At 46.1% G+C, this 27744-nt stretch overlaps 1 protein-coding gene and 1 long non-coding RNA gene across 9 annotated transcripts in view; one reads left to right on the top strand and one right to left on the bottom strand.

The window, feature by feature from the left end:
• Positions 1–26743, top strand: part of LOC117227160 (protein turtle) — a 142064-nt gene extending 115321 nt beyond the window's left edge. For 7 of the 8 annotated variants that reach the window (XM_076518498.1, XM_076518497.1, XM_076518495.1 and 4 more), the window contains 3 exons: positions 582–809; positions 1895–1988; positions 17838–26743. In XM_076518498.1, coding sequence (XP_076374613.1) covers positions 582–809; positions 1895–1988; positions 17838–19062 — 1547 coding nt within the window. In that variant the 3' untranslated portion in view covers positions 19063–26743. The remainder of the gene's footprint in view (positions 1–581; positions 810–1894; positions 1989–17837) is intronic. The other variant, XM_076518496.1, reaches the window with a different exon arrangement.
• Positions 37–27744, bottom strand: LOC143258785 (uncharacterized). Its single transcript, XR_013032641.1, has 2 exons — positions 27373–27744; positions 37–939 (listed from the first exon to the last, which is right to left on the bottom strand). It is a non-coding gene; the product is annotated as an uncharacterized LOC143258785 (long non-coding RNA).

Genomic DNA, 27744 nt, shown 5'->3' with positions numbered 1-27744 from the left:
AGGAGATTATTCGACTTCGAATAATTTTAACAAAACTTTTGAATGGTGTATTTATTTTCTCGAACTCGGAGAAATTTTTCCGACTACTTACAAAGAGATACATGTGTCGAAGAAAATATAAAATGACGGAAGATTGGAAATAATTAGTCCTGTGGTGTTCTATATTAGTATTAATAATATTAGTAATATTAGTAATACTAATAATATTAATTAATATTAGTAATATTAGTAATACTAATAATATTAATTAATATTAGTAATATTAGTAATACTAATAATATTAATTAATATTAGTAATATTAGTAATACTAATAATATTAATTAATATTAGTAATATTAGTAATACTAATAATATTAATTAATATTAGTAATATTAGTAATATTAGTAATAAAAATTAGTATCAGTAATATTAGTAATATCGATTAGTATTAGTAATATTAGTGATATTAACGTTTACCATTGAAACAGAAATAATTTTGAGAAAAAATGAAGGGCCAATTGTCGCGACCAATGGAGGAGGATAAAGGCACGATTGATCAAGGTGTGAACAAATTCTCTGTTCCATGCTCACCGATTGCAGTGAAGAATCTGGTCGGCGGTAGGACCTATTATTTCCAAGTGTTCGCGAATTCGGCGACGAACTACGGCGCGAGCGAGCAGGTGAAATTTCCTGTGCCGGCACGCGTCAAGCACAAGGCGATCACCGCGGGCGTGGTCGGTGGTATATTATTCTTCATCGTCGCGATCATCCTGAGTATATGCGCGGTGAAGATATGCAATAAGCGGAAGAGACGAAAACAGGAGAAAGGTAGGGTACCCGGGACAACCCCGTTGTCCCCGGCCGTCGCCGAGATTTATCATCAAGTCTGGCCCGCACCTGGGCTCTGGGTCGCCGGACGCTTCCTTCCTGAACACCCCATCGACGCCTACACTTTCACCTGAAAATCAAAATTTTATTTCTAAAAGATTAACCAAATTTTGGGGATATTAATATGTTGTTACTAATTTTTTTTTGTATTGTTACAATTATCAAAGAAGGTTATGTCCTTGTAAAAATATATTATATTAAATAACCTCTTTTGCAAGGTTATGTCACATCCTAGCAGTGTAGTCGTAGACTATAAATTCCACAGAGCGTTGACCAAGCGAAGAATCAAATATTAATAATAATTAGAGAAGCCTTGCAATCTTTTTCCCCGTTGTAATTTTTATAAAATAAATATTGGCGTGATTAAAAATTGTCCAATGAACTGAGCTTCTGATTTACGTCATGGAATTCGGATTTCCATTACGGAATTCTAATTTCCATTACGGAATTGCAATTTCCATTACAGCATTTTCATTTCCATTACGGAATTCTAATTTCTATTACGGAATTTTATTCTCCATCGTTGAATTTTAATTTCAATTACGGAATTTTAATTTCCATCGTAGAATTTTATTTTCTACCGTGGAATATTAATTTCCATTACGGAATTTTATTTTCCATCTTGGAATATTAAATTCCATTACGGAATTCTAATTTACATTGGGCAATTTTGATTTCCATTATGGAATTCTAATTTCCATTATTGAATTCTAATTTCCATTACGGAATTCTAATTTCCATTATTGAATTCTAATTTCCATTACGGAATTCTAATTTCCATTCCGGAATTCTAATTTCCATCAGAAAAATGTCGAATCTCGTGGAATCTTCGCTTCCATTGCCGAGTCCCGATTAGAGAATTTTGATTTCTGGTTCGAAGTGCGACGGCCCCGATCGATCGTGGCCAAGATGGGGGTGGTTTTCGCGAAGGAGGCGACGTGTCGACCAGGTAACGCAGGGGCCGGGCGAGCGCCTGTCCGTTCGAACACCTGTAATCCAGTTAACATAATTTTGTAACATTGTAGAACTGCTTTCAGCGTATAGTATGGTGTCTTGCCGGGTGACCGACGCCAGGAACGGCGCAGGGCAGGGGCCCCAGGGAACAGTGCCTTTGAAAAAGTGAGTGTCAATATCACCGGCTGGTTTACGTTTCCACTCATACAGGTTTTTCCGACTCATCTAAAATCTCTCGATCCCCGGCCCCGCCGTCCCGGGTGGAGGCCTGGGATCGTTCGAGGATTAATGCCAGAATCGAGGACGTAGACCGAGGAGGTACCATCTGCTGTCTGTCTGCCGTGGATCCCGCGAATCCAAACTGGTCTCTTTGTTCGCGATACGAGCGCGAACTATTTGTCGCTCGCGTGTTCCGTTTCCGCGTAGACGAACGCTCCCAGATTATTTATTGGCCAACAAGAGAAAAGAACACGGGGGCAACGGCAGATGAGACCTCGAAGAGATATATACATCACTTAGGTTTAGCCAGAGCTAGCAATTAAGTCCACTCCACCCCCTCTTACGAGCATTAGGCGACCGAAGCACCGCAAGCATTTACGAAACCTCTCACGAGTAATCTATAGCTGACAAAATGTTCGAGATAATTATATATATATAAATACGTGTGCACAGGGCGAGCCGATCATGCAGTTGCCGAATCGTTCCTACGCCATTGAGTGCATCGATTTTTCAGGTTTCTTGATTCGTTGGAAAAGAATAATCGCTCAATATTCACAGCTTCATTTCATTTATTATTCTTTCTAACAGTGAAAATTCGAAGAACGATTTCAAGAAGAGAAAGCTAGGTTCATGGTTGTTAATTAATTAGAGCAGAGAATAATCCTATTGGGAGTATCGACAATTTTTCTGTTCTTCCGAAAACAGTCAGTTTTATTTTCGATAATTGAGAAACAGATTCTTCGAAAGTTAACAATTTAGGAAATATTTTTAAGAAGAAAAATTGACGTCTGTCGCTGTTCTTAATTAATTCAAATAGAGAATAATCACTTGGGAGTATAGAAAATTTGTCTACTCACCCAAAATCACTCAATTTTATTTTCTATACTCGAGAAATAAATTCTCCTAAAATTAACAGTTCTCAAAATAATTTCAAGAAGAAAAAATTAACGTTCGTCGTTGTTCTTAATTAATTAAAACACAGAATAATCACTCGGCAGTATAGAAAATTTCTCTGCTCACCCAAAAAATCACTCAATTTTATTTTCTATACTTGAGAAATAAATTCCAGAATTTCAAGAAGAAAAATTAACGTTCGTCGCTGTTCTTAATTAATTAAAACACAGAATAATCACATAGGACTAAAAAATTTCTCTGCTCACCTAAAATCACTCAGTTTTATTTTCTATACTTGAGGTTAAACAGATTCTCCTAAAATTAACAATTAAAAAAATTATTCCAGAATTGAAAAAATTGTTCGTCCCTGTTCTTAATTAACAAAAACAAAGAATAATCGCTGGGACTATAGAAAATTTCTCTGCTTACTCCAAACCGCCGAGTCTTATTTTCTATGCTTAAGAAACAAATTCTCCTAAAGTTAACAGTTCTACAAATAATTTCCAGAAGAAAACATTGACATTCGTCGCTGCGACGGTTTTCGGCGAACGGTTCGGCAACGGTTTCCTCGGCCCACCCCGTATACACCTAATTATGCATATATACATTTCTATTTGTCACGAGTCTATTGTTGAGGTTATGTATTGACACGAGAAACCGTAGATCGTTCGTTCGATAACCCGACGATCGATCACCATCATCCGATCGAAACAGTCGCGTCGCGTAAGCGCGCGTTATCGGACGAACGATGAAATCTCCGCGTTGGTTTTAATTGTAAGTTCTTGCGAGCGACGCGGGGCGAGGGATTACTCTTCGTTCCCTCTCCCCGTTGGCTCGATCCATTTTCAAAGGATCCTACGGAGGAACGCGGACGTTCGAGGATGACGGTGGACGTTCCGCAAGCGACAGCTCGCAACAACGTCGCATCACAAATTCCAAAAAATAAACGAGCACGATCATTTCCATCGTCACACTTACATCGATTAATTCTCTGTTCTGGCGCCAATGTATTTACAATTTCTTCTTGGCGTCACGATAATTCGCGGTCAATTTGCGCGTACGAAAGAAGTGCACGGATTTAAAAAAGAGAAACAAAAAAATTAATTGCACGTGTATCTCGAATGATCGCGATCTTTGATTCACAGTCGCTGAAATTTCGATCGCTCTAGATAACAATGGGCCTACGAAACAATTGTTTAGACAAGCGTCGCATCGGGAAGGGGGGAGGACCGATCGCGGGGGGAAACGACGTCCACCGTCACCGCGACGATTCGCGTCGATCCGCGGGATTCGCTCGGAAAAATCCCTTCGAAAAAAAAACTCGGCGCAATTGCGGACGAAGCGAGGGGACGCGTAAGAAGAGAAGCAAACAAAACGACGTGTGTTCGTTAGAGAAAAAAAAACGAAAGATCTCTTTTGATCTTGCGCCGTACATGACACAACGCGAGCAACCACCAGTAATCGATCAGATATTTTGTTTTTTCCGAAAAAGAAAACGAAAAAGCAAAATAGAGAAAAACGTAAGAATTGAAAAAAAAAGAAAACAAAGTAGAGAAAGAAACGGCAGACTAAACCGCAGCAGCAGAGGTATTTTGGACGAGGTTGGAGACCGATCCGTTTCGATGATCGTCGAGCGATCCCCCAATGGAGGAGACTCGTTCGTTTCTGCGCGTGCACGGTCGCGAGGTTCCCCGAATGGGAGCGATCGGGCGATCGCTTGGCCTGGTTTGCATTCATACGTTCCCTCCATAACGTCTCATCCCGCGTGCCCCTTTCAGTCGACGGTCATTTCAAGGTCAAGTCACCGCTACGCTTTTGTCCGCGCACGCGTTCTTTTCCTTCACCGGGGCTGCGGAAAAATCGATTTCCGACAACAGCGAATCGACTGTAAATATTTCGATCTGATCGCGTGGCCTCAGAATTTGGCGAATGAAAATATTTTTGGGGATAGCTGTTGTGAAAATATAGCGTTGCAAGTAATTGCATTCCAAGTAATTGCAGTTCAAATGCGTTTAAGAAACGCAATTCGAAAGTAATCGACTACTATTTCGAGAATAGTTTATTATTGCCAAAGTTCTGTGTTGTTACACGAGAAGAGGAAAATATTTATAGTTCGTTTATATACTGTTTCAAAAATCTATTTTTCCCCGGGCCTGCTTTTGAAACACGTTCGCTACCAGCGTCATTGGCGTGCACAGTTGTATTTATTGTATTTATTGTATCGATATATCGTTTCGTTATTATTCGTTATTAAATACAGAGTATTGTATTAAATACATCATATCGTATTAAATATATCGTTTTGCATTAAATACATCGTTCCGTATTAAATATATCGTTTTGCATTAAATACATCGTTTCGTATTAGATACAGAGTATCGTATTAAACACGTCCTATCCAGCTATAAAATCTGATAAAAATGTTCTCAAAAAGGAGCCATAAATTTTCTGAAAATCGTGCCATGTGCGTCGCACTTTCAAATAATTAAATTCGCAAAAAGTTCACTCGACGTGAAATACATGAAAATTCACGTGAAACACGTAAACTACAAGATCGTGGTCGTCGTGCACGTGCGACGACGCTGGTAGCGACCGCGTAAACGTCATCAACACGATGCGATCAAAAAATATATGCACCTACATGCAAATCAACATCGATGACCTCAAAAAAGAAAAGGAAAAAAAGAAAAAAGCATCGTATTCGTCTCTCGATACCGATCAAATACCGTGTACGATATGCGTATCTCTCGCAAAAAACATCACTATCGGAGGAGATATTTAGGGTGTGGCCGCCTGTTTCAAGGGAGAAACACTATAATATTATTTTTATTCGGTGCCGTTTCGAAGAAACGATCGTCGCCGCAATCGCCGTCGCCGCGTAGCTTGCCATAGATCGCGATCGATGTTCGGATCACGCCAAGTGTTTTTGCTCGATCCCCCGCCCCCGCCTCTCTACGGTCGCGTTTAACGCGTCCGACGACGCCGAGCCCAGGCCGAGAAATAACAGAGAGACCCAGAGTTTAGCCGACCGAGAAAAAATAAGCAAAACCGAGACAAAAAAAAGTAAGATTCAAGACCTAAGAGAAAGACCGAAAAAAAAGAGTATATATATATAATACAATATATCATAGAGTAGTCGAGCACGGGAAAACGGTGTGTAATCGGTAGTGTCTAGAAAAAGAGCAAAAAATAAAAAAAAAAACAGAAAAAGCAGGAAAAAGAAAAAAGAATGTCAAGTAAAAAAAAAAGTAAAAAATCAAAAAACAGTACACGGTCGTGAGAGAGAGAGCACGCGCTCGCCGACGTCGTCGCATATATATATATATATATATATATATATATACATATTCTCCCGACGTGAAAAAACAACCCGTACGTACGTATGAAAACGAGGAATCGGCCTCGATAACACCCGAGAGAGGTGTTCAGCTTTGAAATCACGCCAAGCGGACTGCACGTGTAGTAGCGGGTACTCAGCCGACTATTATGATTTCCATCGTGGCATCCAAAAGTCCACAATACGACTGCAGTGATGCCTATTCTGGATCGTATGTCGCCTTTGTTTCCCGCGACGAGCCATTTCGTTTGTCGTTCGACGCCCGTTTTCTTCCACCCGCTCCTTCTCTCTCTCTTTCTCTCTCTCTCTTTTTCTCTTGCTATTTCTCTCTCTCACTCTCCTGCTATTTCTCTCTCTCTCTCTCTCTCTTTCTCTCTCTCTATCTCTCAATCATTCTCTTTCTTCCTTTCATATCTTTTTTTTCGTTCGTTCCCCGCTCTCGTTCCCACCCACACACACGCCGGTCGGTTTTTCGTTGACGTGTGCGTTCAACTCGGCCGCGCGAATTATTTTCTGCGGGTAATTCCATTCACCGTCCTTCATTCTCATCGACGTCGCAACCACTCTAACCAGAGATATCTCCCTCACCCCTGGTCCCACCGCTGCCGCCACCACCACCACCCCCGCCCGTTGTTTCGCTGCCCGAGCATATTTATTCGAGACACCGATGCGCATCCCTGTGTCGCGCGGGGGGCTTATCGCGGGCGCGCGTGTCCCACGCTCCAGCCACTTTTCGTATTTGGCTAGCCGTGAAAATATCGCTAATGCAACGGGCCGATGTTCATCACGGATATTTGTGTTGAAGCAATTAACGATCGGTCGGTGTTTGCGCGACGCGGTCGAGTGTGTTTGCGCACGAAAACTGGCCGGAAGTCGATCCGAAAAGCCTTCCGTGAAATATCGAGTTTTCCGTTTTCAAACGAGGGAAATCGCGACGATATTTTAACGATCAGACCGTGGACCCGCGGATTTTATGCGTTTAGGGGGACGCGCCGCGCGCGCGCGCGCCGAAAGAATTACTGTAATTTCTCCGTAATTCGCGCGCTCAGATTGCCCACGAGAATAGGGTAATTTTGGAAGAGGAGATATACGATTATGCGAGCCTTGTATCTCGTTTTATTAGTTGTTGATAATCGGTTGATAGAAAAACTATACTCGAGTAATTATAATAATGATATCTCCTCTTCTCAGATTGTTCATTTTTTAGCGCAATCTGAGCGCGAATTTGGGGAGAAATCACAGTCGATTCGTTTCTACGAGAATTTCTGAGCTGATTTGATCCGATTCGGAGAACCATTTAAATCCGTAATTAAAGCAGATTAATATGAACAGACAAGCAATATATACAGGGTGTTCCACAATTATTTTAACAGCCGAAAATGAGGGGTGGCTGAGGTCATTTGAAGTAACTTTTTCCTTTGCGAAAATGCGATCTGCGGCTTCGTTTACGAGCTATTAACGGAAAACACTGATCAATGAGAGGTGACGGCGCGAAGTTCGAGAGCCCGCAGCACGAGGCTTTGACAGATGGTCAGGACGGACTCGAGCCGCGTTCGAAGTATTGAACAAATCACGAAGCGAGAACATTCCGGATTTCTTTTTACTACGTAACAGTGATATTTTTAAGAAAAACGCTGTTCACCTTTACTTTAGAACGTCTGAAGAATATTTACTAATTTTTCGGACCCGAAATAGTATGTAATTTAAGCGTGACGGCCGTTTTAATTTTCTAGTGCAAGATGTTTTATTTTCTAAGCAAGGTGTACAGTGAAGATTAACAAAGTACGTAAATGATATTTTAATTTAAATAATTCCGTGTCCAAACACAGTTCAACGAATGATTAAATTAGTAAATATTCTTCAGACGTTCTAAAGTAAAGGTGAACAGCATTTTTCTTAAAAATATCACTGTCACGTAGTAAAAAAAAATCCGGAATGTTCTCGCTTCGTGATTTGTTCAATACTTCGAACGCGGCTCGAGTCCGTCCTGACCATCTGTCAAAGCCTCGCATTTTCGCAAAGGGAAAAGTTACATCAAATGACCTCAGCTACCCCTCATTTTCGGCTGTTAAAATAATTGTGGAACACCCTGTATAATTCAATTATTAATATCAGCAACTATTTCATTCTTGAACATAGTAAATTCTCTCTAATTTTCCTTCAACTTGTGAACAAAAGTGGACAATTTGGAAAATTAGGATGCGATCATTCTTGCTTCGTACCTCGTTTATATAATTGCTGACGATCGGCAGCTATAAAAATGAGTAGCAATCGTATCTCCTTCTCCTAAATTGTCCATTTTTGTTTACAAGCTCGAGAAGAATTTGGAAGAATTCACTGTACTTCTGTTCTCTCGAAGACGAATAGAATCGTTTCAGCCAGCTTTCAACGCGAAAGGCGCCGCAATGTTCGAACGCTGATTAAAAGTTCGCTGGTAAAATTCGCGGAATTGAAATCGTTCGAGGGTCCACGTGATCACTTGTAAAAAACGAACTCCGCGTTTCATTAGTATCAACAGGATCGCGCGCCGTGACAAAAGATCGCGCGCCGCAACGTAAGATCGCGAGCCGCAACAAAAGATCGCGCGGCGCAAAGAAAGATCGCGCGCCGCATAGAAAGATCGCGCGAGCTCTCGAAGCCCGCGGTTCCTGAAGCGCCGAAAATTGCTCCGGATTTCGCTCCGCGGCGCGTAGCAACATCGAACTCGTTATCCGATTATTCGCGCAAACGGTGGCGGGTGTTCGCGAAACCGATTGCAACTCGCGATTCGTCGTCCCGCTGAAAATAAAATGAAACACGCGAGTGTTTCTCCGCGATATCTATCTCGAGCCGGCGCGATAAGCCCCACAGTTTTTGGTTTCCGCGCGAGTGCGCGCGCGCGCACGGTTTTCTCCGTTTCGATGTGTTCCGCCGGCGGAACGAGAATGTGTGTCGCGTGCACGTTTATATACCTACACGTATATCCAGAACGGGCTGGACGGTTCAGCCACTGCCAAAAGATTTTCAGTCGCGGGATCGGGTTCTCGTCGCCCCGGATATCGAATTAATCAAGGATTCATCTATTTCGCCGGTCCCAAAAGTTCGTTCCGTTTCGCGATCGAATATCGAGCCAGAGGAACGAGATGCTCCTCAGGAGCTGCATTCGCGATTTCGAGATAAGATTCGAACTGCGAGCTGTTTTAACGCGGCATCGAGACACAGCCGATCGCATTGGATCGGAGCGATCCGATCGAAGTTTTGGGACGACGTAACCTCGAAGGATAGAGAAAGATACAGAGACGTTCGACGATCGAATTCGGGGCGCGAACACGATCCCGACGGAGCCTCGAGGATCGAGGATCGCGGTCAGAGCAAGGATCAGAAGAGAGCCAACGCGCGCTAGTGAATTCCGGGGATCGAGAGAGGCCGCGGCGAGGAGGACGGGAGGACTTCGCGACGAGATAGATCCGGATCGAGAACGGACCGGAACAGAAGAAGATCCGACGGGGTTCTTTCTCTCCCGCCGCCTCCTCTCTTGCCTGCCCCCGTCCCGTCAGAGCCGTCGTTTCTCTCGCCGACGCGTTTCCGTCGCGCGAGCGAACAGGCGCCGTTTCTCTCTTTTTTTTAAATCTTCTTTTCTGAACGCCGTACACGAGAAAAAAAAATAGAGAACGAGCACGGGAACAAATGCGAAAGAGAAAAGAAACGATAAAAAAAGAGATAGAACAAAAAAATATATTTACATATATACATATAAAAACGGCACCGTGAAACGAGACCGTGTGTGTGTGCATAGAGCAAAAAAAAAGTAAAAAAAAAAAGTAAAACAGCAAAACCGTGTTCTAGAAGAGCCGAGAAAAAAAGCGAACGGAGAAAAACGATTGTTAAGAGAGCACGATATATGGGACACGAGTATATATTTGTAGAGACGAGAACGGAGAGAAAAAATAAAAATAGAGGAACGACAAAAATAAAGCAGTAAAAAGTAAAAAAAAAAAAGCAAACGAAAAAAAAAGTACGGTATATCGACGAAAAAAATCTACTGTTCTACAAGAAAGGATAAAAACGTGGGCGTCTCTTGTCCTCCTCTCTCTCTGTGTTTTCTGTAGGTCGACAAATCTAAACGCGTGCGGCGAGTCAGTCTCGACGCTGACCCGTTGCAGCCCGTTGAATCCGCAACTACCACCACCACCACCACAACCTCTTCATCAACCACCACTTCCTACGCAAGTAACCACCCCCGCCACTGCCACCTCGGAGCCGGTCCACGAGCAGGCCCCCCCGAACCGTGATCGTGACCATCACGCGCTCCACCTCGATAATCGAGATTACGAGAGCGTGTTTATCATAGAGAGGCGGAACAGTAAGCCTAACCTCCGCTAGCCACATTGAAAAAAAAACTACCAAGTACTACCAATACTACTACTACTACTACTACTATACTACTATTACTGCTACTACTACTACTACTACTACTACTACTACTACTACTACTGCTACTACTGCTACTTACTACTACTACTTACTACTACTACTACTTACTACTACTACTTACTACTTACCACTACCACTTTACTGCTACCACCATCACTGCTACGTACCCGAGACAACGGTTACTCCCGAGAGACCACGGAAAGAATAAGATCTCGCCGACGGTGTTACAATGTATGTGTTTGTGTGTGTGTACCCGAGCAAAAACACCGGAGAGAATCGATAGCCAGAGAGAGATATCGATATACGTCATTGATCGATCGAGTCCTCGTCGTTGATCGATCGAGCGAGCACAATCGACATCCTTGCCGAGAGAGAGCCCCTGGGGACGTGTTCTTCTGAGACCCGTTGCCAGTGTTAACTGAAACTACTACTACTGCTACTACCGCTACTACTTTACTTAACTATACTATTACCGCTACTACTACTACTACTACTGCTACTACTACTACCAACAACCAACCAACCAACTACTACTACTACCGCTACCGATTTTACTACCTACCTACTGTGCGAGACTACAGCTCTGCAATGTGTACCTGCTAGGACCTACTAATCTACCACTACCATCTACTACTACTACTACTACTATCTACTACTTAGGATGATTGTCATGACTGTAGATGAGATCAGCAGTACAGGCAATACAGCTAGGAGTCACACTAGTAACATCCAGTCAGTACCCTATATACCTTCGTTCGGCGGAATTTAGGGAGTACATAGATAAGAGTGTTCAAATCGAGGCAAGACGGTAGATGTGTTCCGTAGAGTTGATGATTACGATCGTTCACGGGCCGGTCACACGCTTTGTGGACGACGCGGGTGCGTGCCGACGGGTTCGCGATCGGTTTCGATGGAATAGTTGAATATTTTTGAAACGGGAGTTTTCGAACTCCGCGGCGGCTTCCTTTCGACTTGTTTCAGCGCGGGCGTGGCTTTAGCTTTGGTCGAACTTGGGTGTTTCAGAATTATTCCAGAAGCGGGAAGTGAGTGGTTCCTGAGGTCATTTGAAGTAACTTTTTTCTTTTCAAAAATTTTCTCCGAGGCGTCGTTTACGAGTTATTCGCGAAAAACGGTGGTCAATCGCAGTGCGAAGGCGGCCGGTGCCCCGGCCTCGCGAACAATGCACCGCCCTCGCGGCCAATGCCGCGTCGCGCCGCGCGGCGACAGTGATGACGAGGGCGGGGCGTTGGCCGTCCGCAATCTCTCGTTGGTCAGTGTTTTTCGTGGATAACTCGTGAACGAAGTCGTGGATTGTATTTTCGCTAAGGAAAAAGTTTCTTGAAATGATCTCGGGAATCCACGATCAACTATCTCATTCGAAAATACGTGCTCGAAGAGTCCGAGAAGTTAGGTATTTCAGTCTAATAATGAAAAGGAAAATCTTTTATTTATATTGTTTAATTAGAAGAAGCTTTTCGAGGCAAGAAATAATCCTCTCGACGAATCCGCGGATCTCCGTGTATTTGAACGAACTTAACAATGAATCGAGTACTCCTCGCTCGTAGAATATGTTAATACAATCATGAAATTTCTGTATAATTGCCAGTTTAGCTCAGATTTAGCAAAGATTGCGAAGTATACGATAATTTTATTCGCCGAAGGTTTCCTCGAATAAGAGAATCATCGACCGAAGTTAAAACCCGCGACTCGAGGTCGAAAGCTAGTCGACCGACGATCGATGAACCAGATTTAATCGGTGCATCGGACCAACGATAAAGTTCGTCGAGATCGATTGTCCGGCACGCATACGCGTCGCTCCCCTAGATGAAACCACGTTCTGCTTCTTTTGCGCAAATTTGCTCGGGGTTTGGCGAACGAGGCTACACCGCGCGGTTCCATACGCGTGCATATATATTATATATTATATATTATATATATCGTATAATGGATCGATCAATGAAGCCTGCCGCGCGCGCGTACCGAACATCATTTCTCGATCGTCATGTTCATTCACGATCTCGCCTCGACCATTCATATTTATATATGTATATCGTCTATATATATCTATCATCGCTCACCTTATACTCGTTCAACCTCATTTACGATGTTCGTTCTTTTCCGTTCGTTGCTCCTTTCGTTCTTGATCTGCCATTCGCATATACATATATACAATATGTATACGTATATAGATACGTACGTGTACACCATGCACGCATCTGTACACGTATATCACATACATATGTTCGATATTCATATTCTGCGCATTATTTCACACTTGAACCAAACTCTGGGCCTTCTTTCTTTGATCCCTTTGTCATTCTCGTTCTCACCCAACACTCGCTCGTTTCTTGTCGATCCACCTCGCCTCACCGAAATCACGTTCGCTATCACCGTTTTCACTCCACCATAGCAAGACCTGTCGGTCGTCTCTCGTTGATGCCACTCGCTCAATCGATAGACGATACCCGAAACGTTGCCAGCGGCTCGACGGCTTCGTCCCCACGATCGACGAAACGTCGATCGCAAAACTTGCATTGTTGTCTCCGATCCGTCGAGCTGATCGCGTGGACCGCGGCGGATCTCCGCGCGCGTGCCGTGTCTCTCTCGGCCTCGAAGAAATTTCGTCGCAAGCATTTCGAAAGCAAAAATCGCAGATCCTCGCGCGAACCGTCGCCGCGACGCGGACGATCCGCCGTCTAACGATCCGTCGACGCAGCGACGAGCCGTCGACGCCGCTCTCTCAAGTCAATTTTGCTCGTATGTTCAAGTTCTCTATATGAGTTTTCGCGCAAAATTTCTCTACCAGTAGATGCACCGTAATCGAAGTACCACTTGTTATCGAGAATATTCATTCGGTAGTTTGCTTCGTTTCTTTCAAGATTATATACTTCGGGCCGATCCTGGCAGACGGGGAGCGATCAGGGCGATGGAGCCGGTTTACCGTGTCGGTGACACCAATTGCTGGATATTAATTTTACATTTCATCGGAGATAAATAAATATTTAATCGTTGTATTTGTCGAACGAGACGTATTACTCTTTTTCGTTCTTAATTCATAAATGAGAAGTATGAAAGTATATATAAATCGTTGGTTTCTTTTATTTGATTTATTTGTGAATGAAGGAATAAAAGGATTCGTTTGTTCTTTTATACTACTTATTTTTTAAGCAAAGGAGAGAGTAGTATGCCTCGGTTCGATAAATAGAAAGTTGGTTCTTTTATTTCGTTTATTTGTCACCGAAGCTCTCCACCGCCCTGCCGATAAACAGCTAAACAATGTCCATCGATTTCACGTTGAAACACGTGCAAAACGATCTGCCGGAATCGGCCCAGCTGTTTATTCTCACCTTTAACCCTTTTCTCTGTCTCTTCACGTTAAAAGGATCTCGATATCACACGGAAAGTGCGAACGAGACGCGTTCGCTTTTCAATCTTTTCTTCCTCTCTCTCTCTCTCTCTCTCTCTCTCTCTCTCTCTCTCTCTCTCTCTTTCTCAATCTTTCTCTCTTTCTTTCTATCTATCTCTCCATCTGTATCTAAATCTCTCTCGCTCTCTCTCTCTCTCTCTCTCTCTCTCTCTCTCTCTCTATCTATCTATCTATCTCTATCTCTCTCACGTAGCATGTCACACTTGACCGAGCATGCCAATGAGAAACCAGCAATCGAACTATATAATCCTACGACAGTTGATTCACCAACAAATAAAAAAAAAGAAATAAAACAGAAAAAAGAAAAAAGTCACAAGAAAAAAGAAAAAAAGAAAGAAAAAGAAAAAGAAAGAGTTTTTAAGCAAAACAAAACAAAAACAAAAAAAAAACAAGAAAAGCGAATCGATCGAAAGATTTTTTAACCGAAACTGTTTGTATTCTTTTCCTCTTTTCCAGTCTATCGATTTTAGACGAGCCGTAAAAAGACGCGATCGCATTCGAACACTCGGACATAAGCAAACGAAAAGCAATAGGTAAGCCGCTCTCACTGCGGCTCTACCCTCCCCCTCAAACCCCTAACCACCCACCACCGCCCACCCCCCTAACCCCCGAAACAAAACTGCATCCAATAACACACACGACTGTCATTGTATTATTCATGTTTTTTGAACGTTTTACACGACGGTCGTCGCTGTACGAGTTGCTCGATCCCTGCGATCCCCACGACCGGCGAGCGTTACTCTTATTTCGATGTGCTTCTCGAACTTATCCCTCTATCCCTGCCCCAAAACCCGTTTGCCAATTTTTGTATATTTCATTCGGGGTGTCGTGCAGCCGGCCACACGATCTTCCACTCGATTCTTCCAATCGATTCGACGCGATTCGATTTAATTTCGAAATATCCGAGCAGAAAACTTCCGAGATTTCTTCTCTCTCTACGTTCGGATTAATTCGATCTTTGCGTCGTCCGTGAAATTATCGCGATCGCGGCCAGCGCCGTAAAATTCTGCGCGAAAAACTGAAGAGAAAAGGTCGAATGTGTTTTTTTCCCCGCGCCGGTTTCTCGTCTCGCCGAGACAATTTAACTCGAAGAAGTCGCGGCGTCGTCGTCGTCGTCTGGCGCGTCTGGCCATGGTCGTCCGTTTCCACTGCGGCGCGCCCGGAAACGTTCGAAGCCGATTTAGTCTCCGTAACGGCGCGTCGCATAAGGAAACGTCGTCCTCGCCGTTTTCGACGCGGTTTTTTCCCGCGTTGTCCGACGGGCCCTGTGGATCGTATCGCCGGCGACACGATGCCTCTTTGTATATCGTTCGATTTGATCTTGTTCTAGTTTGGCCGCGCCTCGCGCGAGTACCCGGCTTTCGTTTCTCCTTTGTTTCTCCGCGACGTACGGTTCTGTTTCGGAACGTTTTGTTGCCGCGACCGCGTGTCTTCTTCCGCTTTGGGGAACGACGTCCGCGCGCGCTCGCGTTCCGACGATTCTCGATCGAAGAGTGTGGCGCGAACACGCCGTGAACGCGCGTGTCCCGGCCAAAGCCCGGATTTGGTGATGAACGAAAAAAAAAGAGAAAAAAAAACGACAGAAAAAAAAAGAAAAAGAAAAAAAAAGACGTGACAGTTTCATTGCGATCTATCTATTTGCTCCCTAAACACCACCGCCTAGAAGTAACGTTCGGTTATTTAGCGTTATATTTCTTATCATTATCGCCACGATCTTGTTTTTTGTGAATGTAATCGTTGTGTTACAACATTCTCTCTCCCCCATCTTTCCCTGCTGCCGGACCCGAAGGAGGAGAAAAGGTGACGAGTTTCGGAGCACCTAAATCCACGATTGCTATCACTAAATAATTAATCAATCGATATATCTCTCTCAAAAAAAAAATCAGAAAAAAAAGAAAAATAGAAAAAATAAGACTTAAAAGATTAGGCAGAAAAGATCTTTGCTAGAGCAAAAAAAAAAGAATTGCAATATATAAAAATGATACAGTAAAGAATACCAAAAAAAAAAACAAAAAATGAAAGAGAAAGATCCAGTCACTGGCAACGCCCACCCACCCACAACCCACGTCACGCCCGACCACTCGTGCACCGGAATGTGCATGCGCATGCATTCCCTGCCTGCATCCGTTATTCGTTATTATATACGTACACGCAATTGAATCTGAACCAGATATATATATATTGTATCTTGTACGTTCAAACTTGTACGTCTCTTCTGCCTTTCGTTCCATTGTTTTTAATCTAGCTCCTTGTGTTACCTTTTTTATATCGTTTTACGTTCGTGGTTAACGTTGCGTGTCTTTTTTACGTCGTTGTTGCACGTTATTGCTGTTACGGCGGCCAGTCAACCACGTTGGAGGAGGTCCGTCCTATTATACTGTTCTCCCGATTAACGCATGATTTAATCGTCGATTTAACGTATTGTTTTAGTGATGCCGTCGAATTGGATCGCTTCGGATGATTCGATCTTTAAGATGATATATCAGATGTGTACTGGGTTTCCTTCGAGAGAAGACAACTGCGCGCACTTGCAACCTGAGATGCTGTGCTTTCAATGACCTTCCAGATATACCTTCGAGATACCAGGATTGCCAGAAGGTGGCTAATTAGTCGACACCTTCCCCCAAATCACCTGATCCATCTGCGATCCCTATATGTGCATATTGTCCATGGTCTTTGCACCATTTCCTTCTTTTTTCCACCTCACTTGTATCACTCACGAAGTGCCTTCACCCTGAGCGAGGATTTCTAATTAGCATATCAAAATCTGCAAGCATAATCGGAGCAATTAACTCGTTGTTGAAGTGTGCAAATCGTTTATAGCAGACTTAGAATTGGACCGAGGATCTTTATGTAAAAGAAAGGAATTAGTGCATCGGTTGCAAGAAACGGAGACTGCATTAGCATTCGTTCCGCTATTGAATCATTTTCGCGAGTTATAAATAATGTAATCGATACGTTTTTGTGTACAGTAGAACCTCGGGCTAAGCAGAATGACGTAAATGTTCAGAAAATAGAACGGTTGCTTAGTTAAAGTGCCAGATGCAATTATTATTGATTCGTGCAACAAATCGTGTCGCATACGAATCGCCTTTGATTGAGCTGGTCGCAGGTAAAATGTATTTTAACAATAGAACTGCCGAACCAGTTTTACCTGGCCACTTTGATAGCTGGTCCCTGATTTTTTCTTTCATAATTCTTGATGCCATAAAAATGTTCTTATCAGAAATTTGTCTACGAACTTCTCGATTCAAGCATACATTGCAATAATAATCGTAGGAAGATTCGAACGAATCCAGTCTCGTAAATCCGATCGTAACAAATTATTCTCATATCGAATGATCGAATAATCAAGGTTTTACCGTCTCGTTTCATTCATTCGCCTCTGCCATAAATGCACAAAGATCCGCAGTCCACTTATAAAAGTTCCAACAACGAGCGCACCCAAGTCTCGGCGACATCGCAGTAGCACTTCTCGTCACCGGCCAGTTGTCTCCTCTCGAATAACCAAAAAACTGTCTTTAGACGAGAAAGCAATCACGTCCGAAAGGAAAGATCTGTGAAAAGAAAAGAAAACGACCGAACGAGCGATGAAATTCGACGTGAACCGGAGGTGTCGGGTCACGAGGGCCGACCTCCGCGCCTCCACCGACTTGTTTGACGGGCAACCGACCCGCGACCCGCCGCCGTTGCCCTGTCTAACGCTCTGTCTGTCCTACCCTAGACCTAGAAAAAGCCGAGTACCAGGTCTAAACCTGCTGCGCGAGATCCTGACCCCGGACACGCCGGACTCGTGCCGCGGTCGTCCGTTGGGCAAGATCTCACGCGCGGCGGACGGCCGGTTCGTGGTCGCCGACTCGGTGCTGAGCTCGGCGAACAACAGCATCCTGGACGCGTCCAGCAGCGACGACGGCGGTTTCCTGCCTAAGCAACGCCTGAAGTCGTCGTGGCGTCGGCCGCTGGTCGGCACGAGCCAGCTGAGCCTGCGATCGGACGGCAGCGGGGTGTCCGTGAACGGAGGGGGTCTGCAATCGATGATGCACCACCATCTGCACCACCACCATCACCACGGGACGGTGAACTCTCTGGCGAGAATCGCGCCGGCGATCTGCACGATCTCGTCGCCGAGGTTTCTCGCGAGCTCGCCGAGCGGTCCGCAGGTCCCGTGGACGCCGCTGTACTTCAGCGACCTGAGCTCTGTGAGACAGCCGTCGTCGGTCGAGCGGTCGTTCCCGACGCCGCCGGACTATCTGCAGCTGCGGTCGATGCACCAACGGTACAGCCAGGAGCTGCCCTCGCTGAAGGCCATCCACGCGGAGTCCAGGAGGTTCGTGCCGGTACAGCCTTTGGCCACCTCGTCGCCGCCGCAGCCGGCGGGCAGGCCGAGGGCCAGGCTGCCGCCTAGACACGCGAGGCACGCGAGGTCCGCTCCCGAGCTGGCCGCGTCCCCGGACCTGGAGACATCGCCCGAAAGCAGGTCCAGCAGCTCCGGTTTCGGCAGCAAGAACACATCGCAGCAGAACCAGAGCTCCAGGAGCGGAAGCACCGTCGCCGAATGGAGACCGCCGCCTTACAGGCCGCCCCCGCCGCCTTTGGTGGGCCGCTGGCTCGAGCTGCAGGACCAGGCGAAGCTCGTCGGGCACACGCACATACAGAACGCCGTCGACGCCGGCAGCGTCGACGGACACTACGAGTTCGACCCGGTGTCCTGCACGCCGACGCCGACCTCCGCCTCCACGCCGACCAGGGAGGAGAGGCCGCCCGTTCATCAGATACACGCGATACACGTGCCGCATATCCATCAGGTGCACACCGTGCACCATCAGCCAGCCAGGTACACCAGGGACAACATCGAGGCCAGGGTGCAGGCGATGAAGGCCGAGTTCCATCAGTTCAGGCAACGACAGGCCAGGAGGAGGCAGAGCGCGCATCTGGAGAGCGCCTGTTGACCAAACTCTGTTCCCGAGGCACATTCGGACCCCACCCAACACTGGGCCAGTCTTTCTCGCGATCGGGTCTGCTCGGGCGAATCTGTGATCCCCAAGCGACGACGATGATGAAAGCGATGCGTCGTCGTTTCGCCCGTCGGAACGCGGACACCTGGGAGAGCTGGCTCGTCGAGGAGACACCGACGACCGTTCTAGCACAACGAGGATCGTCAGATCCATGTCAATTCCACTGCAACCATCTATCTCTGCCCTGTTGCAAACCGGAGAATTGTTCCGTCGTCGACGTGTAGCAGACGACGCGGCGGGGTGAAATAGAGACTCGGAGGATCCGAGAGGAGATTAGACTCGATAGGATCCGAGAGAGAGAGAGGACTCGAGAGGGTCGTCACGTGGACCCGCGACCACCGACCACACGCCTATCATGTCCAGCGGACACCTTTTTTTGCCGACGCTATGTTCCAGGATCGGGATAACGAGAGACGGATGATATCGAACGGGATTTCAGTTCGATGGGAAACTTGTGGCGAGAGAAGAGTGCGAGAGGTAGACGAGCGCCGCGACACGATCGCGATTCATACACACTGTACGCGCCGTGCTCCGTGATATATAACCCTTTCGATGTCGAGAGGGGGAACGACACTTAAGATTTAAATAATCGTACGCATTTAAGTGACGATCGTTTACGATACGAGAACGCGCGAGCAGCGGCTGATTGATAAGAAGTCGAATGCATCGTTGCAGTTGTAACAGTACGCGCGCACACACGTAAACACACACATATACACACACGCAAGAACATAGACATGCAGATTGATAGAGAAAAGAGTGTGAGATTATGGAAATTCAGGCTGCGCGAGCTCGATCTGAAACGCTGTAAAACGCTGCCCGAAACCCGCGCAGATCCTCGCTTCGACGAGGAGCTCGATCTTTCATGCGCGTCGCTTCGAGAGCTGATTTCTAGAGAATTAGGGCAACCAGAGGAGAAAGCTAGCTATTGTATTAGAGTCACAGGTTAAATTGAGAAAAGGGGAGCTTTTCGAAGCAGAACGAATCCAAGACGGTAACTCTCTGCTTTAAACGTCGGCCGGCGGACGTCGGGTCCATTTCGACCCGGGGTTTCGATGATATAGGTGAAAATTTTGCAGCAGACAGATTTGTAATCAACTGTTGATATATCGAATCGAATGGAAGGATCGACTTTCGGTCTCGATGAGGTTTTAGGTTTAAAAATAGGCGAATGAATATTGATCGCGAAATGATGGATCCGCTCGAAAATGTCCGCCAGTCGAGGATTAAATGTCGGTCGCTGTGTCATCGGAAGCACGCTAATTGCAACATGGTGTCGTATTATGTTCGGCGCAGAGGAAGAGAGAATTCTTTCTCGCGGAGAGGACGATGCGTTTGGTTTCGAGCAGCGTTTCAACGCTGTCGCGCGCGCGCGGACGCAATGATGAAGCATCGTACATGAAGACATACATACATACATACTTACATACGTACATTCATACATGCATATATACATACATACATTCATATATACATTCATACATGCATACATACATACATACATGCATACATACATTCGTACACATACAGGGAGACAGGTACACACGTTCGATAGACGCCGAGGAGAACACAGCGGAGAAAAACTACCAGAAGTAAATAAGTAATTATATCGATGAGCTCGATGGACTCGTGAAACGTGATATTAGGCCGAAGCTTGCCTCGAGATTGCTTAAGGACTCACTCGTACTGCACTGCCTGTTTAGGGTTTCGCTAGCGACCCAACATATTATCGGCACAATAATTTTTCTTAAGCAACGTAAAACCGAGAAAATTGAAAAAAAGATAAGGGGAAACCAAGTAACAAGCAAACGGAGGAAAAAAAAGGATAAAATAAACTAAAATATAAATAAAATACAAGTAATGTAAAGAGAAACGAAGAGAGGAGTAGGAGAAGAAGAAGAAGAAAAAGAAGAAGAAGAAAGATGAGGATGAGGAGGAATATGAAGAGAAATGAATCGTATTCAGGCGAGCGCGCGCGCGCGTTTTCCCGCTCGGCGTACACGCGCGTGCACGCCTTCCCGCGACATCTCGATAAGAAGAAGAAGAGAGAAAAAACGAAAAAAAAGAGAACACACCGCTCGCCGTCTTTTTCTGCGCGTGGATCGCGTGATAATTATGTAATTATCGGGCCTCTTTCGCTCGCAATACCAACGCAAAACGATTTCGGGCATCGCGCACCCGCGGCTACCGAGAGACACTTACATACCAAGAGAACAAAAAAAAACGAGATAAAACGTTACACACGCATATATTATATATATATATAAATATACACACACACATCCTCGAGAAGAACTGCCAACATAATCGACGAGAGGGAGGAGGAAAACACGTCGATCCGTCGTCATGATCGTCGCCGTCGCCGCCGCCGTCATCGTCGTCGTCGTCCGATCGTCGCGACGGAGATCGAACTCGCGGGGAGCTGAAGAGGCCCTAATTCTTCGAGAGACACGCGACGGCAGTTTTCGGCGATCCCGCGAAATCGATTCGGCCGCCGCACTTGGACGCGGTTGGTCGATTAAAACGCGTCGTCCTCGAGCAAGACAGAACGCGGCTGTCTCGGACATTCGGGCGAAAACGTTCGCCAAAATTTAGACAAATTCAGGGCAGACACCAGGCTGATGCACCGACCGCGATCGTTGCGCGTCGACGACGAGTAGGCTGCGGATTTCGACAAAGATGCGCGCTCGCGACGAAGACGACCGTGTCAAAGAAATTCTGACGCGGTAAAAACGTCGAACACATTGTAAAGTATCGGTTAATATTTGTTCCCGAAATCACAAAAACACCCGAGCGGCTCCAGCTTCTCGCGAGAAGCATTCATTTCGCGCGGAAATCCGCGGTCTCGAAGAATCGAAGGAAATTCCGAATCGCTGAACGAAACGATTCACCCGCGACATTTTTATTTCGCGCGAAGCTCCGCCAACGGCATCGCTAAAAAAACCGTTGAATCGGCCCGTCCGCGAGAGAAATCGTAACGCGAGGAATCATCGTTCGAGGAGACTTCTGTGAAAGCAAAGACCGCGCATGTTTCAGCGAATCGCGTTCGCGCGGTCGGTGCATGTGACCGGTGCATACACCGAGGCGCTCGGTGCCGGTATATCGATCCCCTGTTATCGATTGACCCCGAATTATTGTAGGTCGAAGCCCGTGGCCGGGCCCGAGAGCGTGTCGATGGTGAAACACGGGCTAAATTCCGCGACCGCGGACGGAACGAGAACGCGACCTAAGCCGAGGGGACACACGTCGGGGACCGGTCCCGTCCCCGCTTTGTAAAAAGAGAGACAAATGGTTCCCGAATTCGCGGGAGAGCACCCACACACACACACACATACACACACACACACACACGAACACGCATATACCACCCACCTCCCCGATATCCAGTTTCCTGCGTTCGGACGATCGACGGGGAGACAAAACGACGATCGAACGCTCTCGATCCGCGGCCACGCGCGCAGCTCCCGGATCGTCGAGTTGCCCTCTGCGTGTCTCTGCAAGCAAGTTTCACTTTGTTTTTATAGTACAAACACTTATTTATATACGTACGTAATTATACATACTTATATTATATAAAGTATTAGCAAGGGCCCTACTCACGATTCAACTATAACGAGAAAGAAGGAAGAAAGAAAGAAAGAAAGCGAGAGAGAGAAAGAGAGAAAGAGGAGGCCGAAAATCCGGGCGGACACGCTCTCTCGGCTATGTAGAATCGTTCCGCTCGTTCCGAGACGGTAGAGAGGGAGCGAGCGTGTTGTCTTGCGGTGCGTGGGTGTGATACAGACGAGAGAAGGACGAGAGGGGGAGAGAGAGAGAGAGAGAGAGAGAAAGAAAGACCGGGTTACGCGAACGAGAGGCGAAGCGAGGAAGAATGCACGCGCGTGTCACCGATAGGTAACACGGTTTTTCAATCGTCGTTCGTTCGAGAGAAAGAGAGAGAAAGAAAGAGAGAAAGAGAAAGAATGCGAGAGAATGCGAGCGAGAGAGAAAAAGAGAGAGAGAGAGAGAATGAAACGGAGAGAATGCAAGTGCGCGAGAGTGAGAATGAGAGGAACGCGGAGGTCCCAGGAGGATGCTAGAGAAACAAAAGGGGTGACGCGAAAGAGTACCAATATTCTAAAGTAATTCTAATGGTTGACTTAATAATTTGATAATTAATTGATATTGTAAATCGTAAACGACCGTAGCGTGTAGCGTATTAATCAACGAGAACGACGAACGCGGCGACGATTAATTCTATTTACATTAATTACATGTATTGCCCGGGATTTCGAGAGGAACGAAGTCAGAGCGAGAGCGAGCGAGAGAAAGAAATCAAGCAAGCAAGCAAGAAAGAGAGAGAGAGAGAGCGATTCGTGAGAGGAAAAGGAGAGCGAGGGGCCGGCGCGCGATCGTGCCGCGCAGAATAATCGTGTTTCGATCGGTCGTTGCCGATTGTATCATAGCAAGAATCGCGTTAGAGACACGCCTCGATCTTCATACATACATATATTACACATATATATATATATATATATATATATATATGATGAATATACACGTATGAATGTATATATATATACATATATAAAAGCGTGCACGATCTCCGCGATAAACGTCGACGAGCATAATCGGAGTCCGATCGATCGCGTCGCGACTCCGCGAGAGCGTGGGGAACGATCGAAGAACACTTTTGTACCGCGATCGGGATTATACAAACGACGTTTCCCACCCGCGCGACGTCGACGATCGGACGACGGACCGTCGCGCGAATTTTTGGCCGTCGACGAAACATTATCGTAGCTCGAACTAAGGAAAGGAGGAGAAGACCGGGGAACGTCGAAACGAGCCGCCGACGCCGATTTTTACCCGGGGGCCTCTTCTTTCGCCGGCCCCTCGGCGAGCTCGAGCATCGAGACGAGGGACGCGGGGAAACCAACCAATCGACATAGGCATATAAGTAACGTGTAGATATATCATAGTTAGATACAACGATCTCAAGAGGACGCGCGGAGAGTGGACGATCGCTCGGATCGGCATGGATCGGATGCGGGCGTAATTCGAAAGTTTTTTCGAGAGTGCGTGTCTGTCTCTGTTCTGCGTTTGTGCGTGTATGAAAAGAGCGAGAACGAGAGAGAGCGAGAGAGAGAGAGAGAAAGATATAATTAGCGAGTAAAATATTATATATGTGTATACAGAAATCGAAGGATTCGATCCGGATCGAGAGAGCAAGAAAGAAAGCGAGAGAGAGAGAGAGAGAAAAAGAGAGATTGGACAATGGTTCCGCGCGATCGCGTGTGTTTACGAAATAATAATATGGTTGAATCGTGAATTCGTTCGTGTAACGTTCGTCATCAACAATCATTACCGATAACTTCGTTTCACGTCGTCTATTCCTTTCGTTCCGCAAAAGGCCTTTTTCTTCTACTCTCCCAGCCCTCCCCCATCCCCATGTCACCCACACCGGTTCCACTTTTCATCTCTCCCATCCCCCGCCCCTCTTTACTTCTGTCTACGAGTTTCTATTTTTTTCATTCGAGATTTTCTCTCTATTTCTATTGTTAATCTCGAAGGGTTCGATCGTCACATGGCTTTCTGATTTGCGTTCGCGACACACGGATACAAACACACGCATACAATCACATGTACACAGAGAAAGAGAAAGGGAGAAAGAGAGAGATAGACACGTTCGTAATTTATTTCGAGTTCGGGGGCACCGAGGACACCGCCGGATATGGGACACGGATGAAATTAATTTAGGTATTCGCTGTTTACGTACCTGAAAGCCATCCTAGGCATAGCGTATTTCACGGGAAGAGGAAATTCTCATCCGTCGGAGAAAGAGAAAGCGAGAGAGAGAGAGAAAACGAGAGAAAGAGAGAGAGAGAGAAGTGCTCGTGCGGACCACGAGCAGCAGGCTTCGGATCGAGCGGGCGATCGGCGCAGATCGAGAGCGGATCGATCGGCAGCACAGATCGAGAGCGGATCGATCGGCTCGCCATTCTTTCGTTAAAAAACACCGACCTTTTCGTTTGATCCGCGTGTACGGTCGGGGGTTACCAGTTGCGGTCGCGTTCGAAACGGTTTCACACGGTTTCAACACCGGGAACTTCTCGCGCGTCCCGGCGCTTTTACGTCGGAACGGTTTAGATCGTTGTTCTCCCGCGTTTAGTCTTTAAAAAAAAAACCGCGATCGCTTAGGAGATAGGAGGTCGGTAAAAGCTAGAACGTCAAACACCGTCGAACCCGGTAGACAATGAGACGAGCGGCGTCGCGCGCGCGTCTCCGACACCTTTTCGGCGATTTTCTTCCGACGAGAAAAGATCTCGCGACGATTCGACGGTCCGCGGCGAACGGAGCGGAACAATTAGAGTGCAGCACCCCGCGTCGAACACGGTAGATAGCCAAATCGGTGCACCGATCACACCATTCTCTCGATCGAAGATACCGGGTGGCCGCGAGGATAGGGATCATCCGCGTCGCGAACACCGTGATGAAACGCGTTAGAAAAATTAGCACCGGCACGCCTACACATTACACACACGTATACACGCGCGCGCGCAACAGTAACGTTCTTCTGTACCCGTATGTCCTCTACTTTTCTGGCTTGTCGTCCCCCATCCCCCTCCCCCCGCCCTCCTACACAGCCCATTTTCGTCCTGTACGCGCGACACGAATAAGAGACGAGACGAAAGAGAAGGATAGAACGAAGAGAACGATAGCGAGAGCGAGAGAGAGAGAGAGAGAGAGAGAGTCGACCGCGAGACAAATCGAAGTGAGAATGGGAGAGAATGAGAGAGCAAGAGAGAAAAAGAGAGAAAGAAATAGGTGGTGCGTATATTTCGTTTGTAGATCGCGAGTGCTCGCTTATCCACCCTCCATTTTTCACCGTTTTATTGATCGACCTATGCTTCTCTCGCGAACCTCTCCCCCTGCCCACCCCACCCCCACCCCCACCCACTTACCAAAACCCACGAGAACAACTCCAAGACGTACTAACCTAGGACAAATTGTAGACAATTTATTATCAAATAAAATGGAAAATAAAGCGACATTTGAAAGGAAACAAGGAGAAGAGTGTCTGTCCTCTGTGCACACGTGCGGGCTTGATATTCCACGGTATGGGCCGGCGGGCTCGTTTCGCTCACCCCTTCCTGCCCCCCGGCCTGAAAGGTTTACAGTTCATTATGAATTCCTTTTAATTGGAACGAAAACGCGCGCGATCCGCGGATCCGACTCGAGAACCGATTCGATTGCGCGATGAGATACGTAAGATTAGAGAGAAAACGTTTACGAAGTTTATAAGAGACACACGTATATATGTATATGTATATGTATATACACGTTACATGCACGTCGCACTTGTCCGGCATCGAGCGGAATTCGATTCAGCGGGGACTGAGAACGAGGCTTGGAAAGCCGTCACCACGTACTAACGCACCTTGCCCGGCTTTTTAAATGAAAAAGGAACGAACAGATTATACCTTGTATTGTATAATATATTATATTACCGTGTATTAATATAATATATTAACGTTAGTACCACCGTATACATATAAATATATATATACATAATATATACACATACCATAGTTTATAATGTTCAAATTTAATAAATACAAACGTTATTTTAGAACACTTGTCTCCCGTGATATATCCAGCGAACAGATTCTGCCGGTGTTCGATTAGGTCCTGTAGACCCTGCAATGTTTTCGTAAGGCCCGTTGCGTTTCGAATCTTCCGAAAAGGACCCATTGAGTTTTCCGCGGCGACAGTTTTCCCCCAGGACCCAGTATTTTCGCTCAAGAATTTTTCGCGTGCCTTAGAACCTTTCAGTAAATTCCAAACGATTTTTCTGTTGGCCTAAAAACGTTTTCGCGGGCCCTACAATTTTTCTGTTGGCTGCAAAATGTTTTCCCAAGTCACGGCAGCAAGGTTTAAGCCCTCGCAGTTTCTTAATCGATCGCACAATTTTTTGGAAGCTCTAGAATTTTTCTACAAGTCCCCAGTACATTCGAGAAGGCCCACAAATTTTTCCAGAGGCCAAAAACTTTTCTTCCGAACTCCACGATATTTCCTGAAGCTCCGATATCACATACGCTCTTACAATGTTTCTATCGGTCCCAAAATATCTCCGTAAGTCCCCAATATTTCCAACAAGACCAAAAGATGTCTCAGCACGTTCCGGACAATTTTGACACCGACCAAAGATTTTCTGCGATCCCTGGAACACACTCCGAATCCCCGCGGTCTCCCAAAACTTACCAAAAAATTGTTCGCAAGACCCACAAAGTTCCCATGGGTCCCAGATTTTTCTCAAGTCCAAGACACGAAGTTCGAGACATCTGTCGCACGGAACAGCCGTGATCCCGTTCGTAGTAGCCAATAAAAATCACGAACGACCGCCGGCCGCGTTCGAGCTTTATCCAAGAATCTGCGAATCTCCGGACATCTCGGGAATTGCTTGGCAAGGCAGCAGGATCAATTAGCGAACCACGATGGCCGGCGGTAACCAGGCCAGTGTCTCCGCTCCGGCTGGGACGCGGGTGTAGCTGCGGCGGTATGCGTCTCTTGATCGGCAAGATCGCAAGCGAGAAACGCGGAATCTCGGTCTGACCGTAATTCACGGAGAGGCTG

The sequence above is a fragment of the Megalopta genalis genome, chromosome 2 (assembly GCF_051020955.1).
Source record: "Megalopta genalis isolate 19385.01 chromosome 2, iyMegGena1_principal, whole genome shotgun sequence".
Lineage (NCBI taxonomy): Eukaryota > Metazoa > Arthropoda > Insecta > Hymenoptera > Halictidae > Megalopta > Megalopta genalis.
This window is presented reverse-complemented; position numbering and strand designations above follow the sequence as displayed.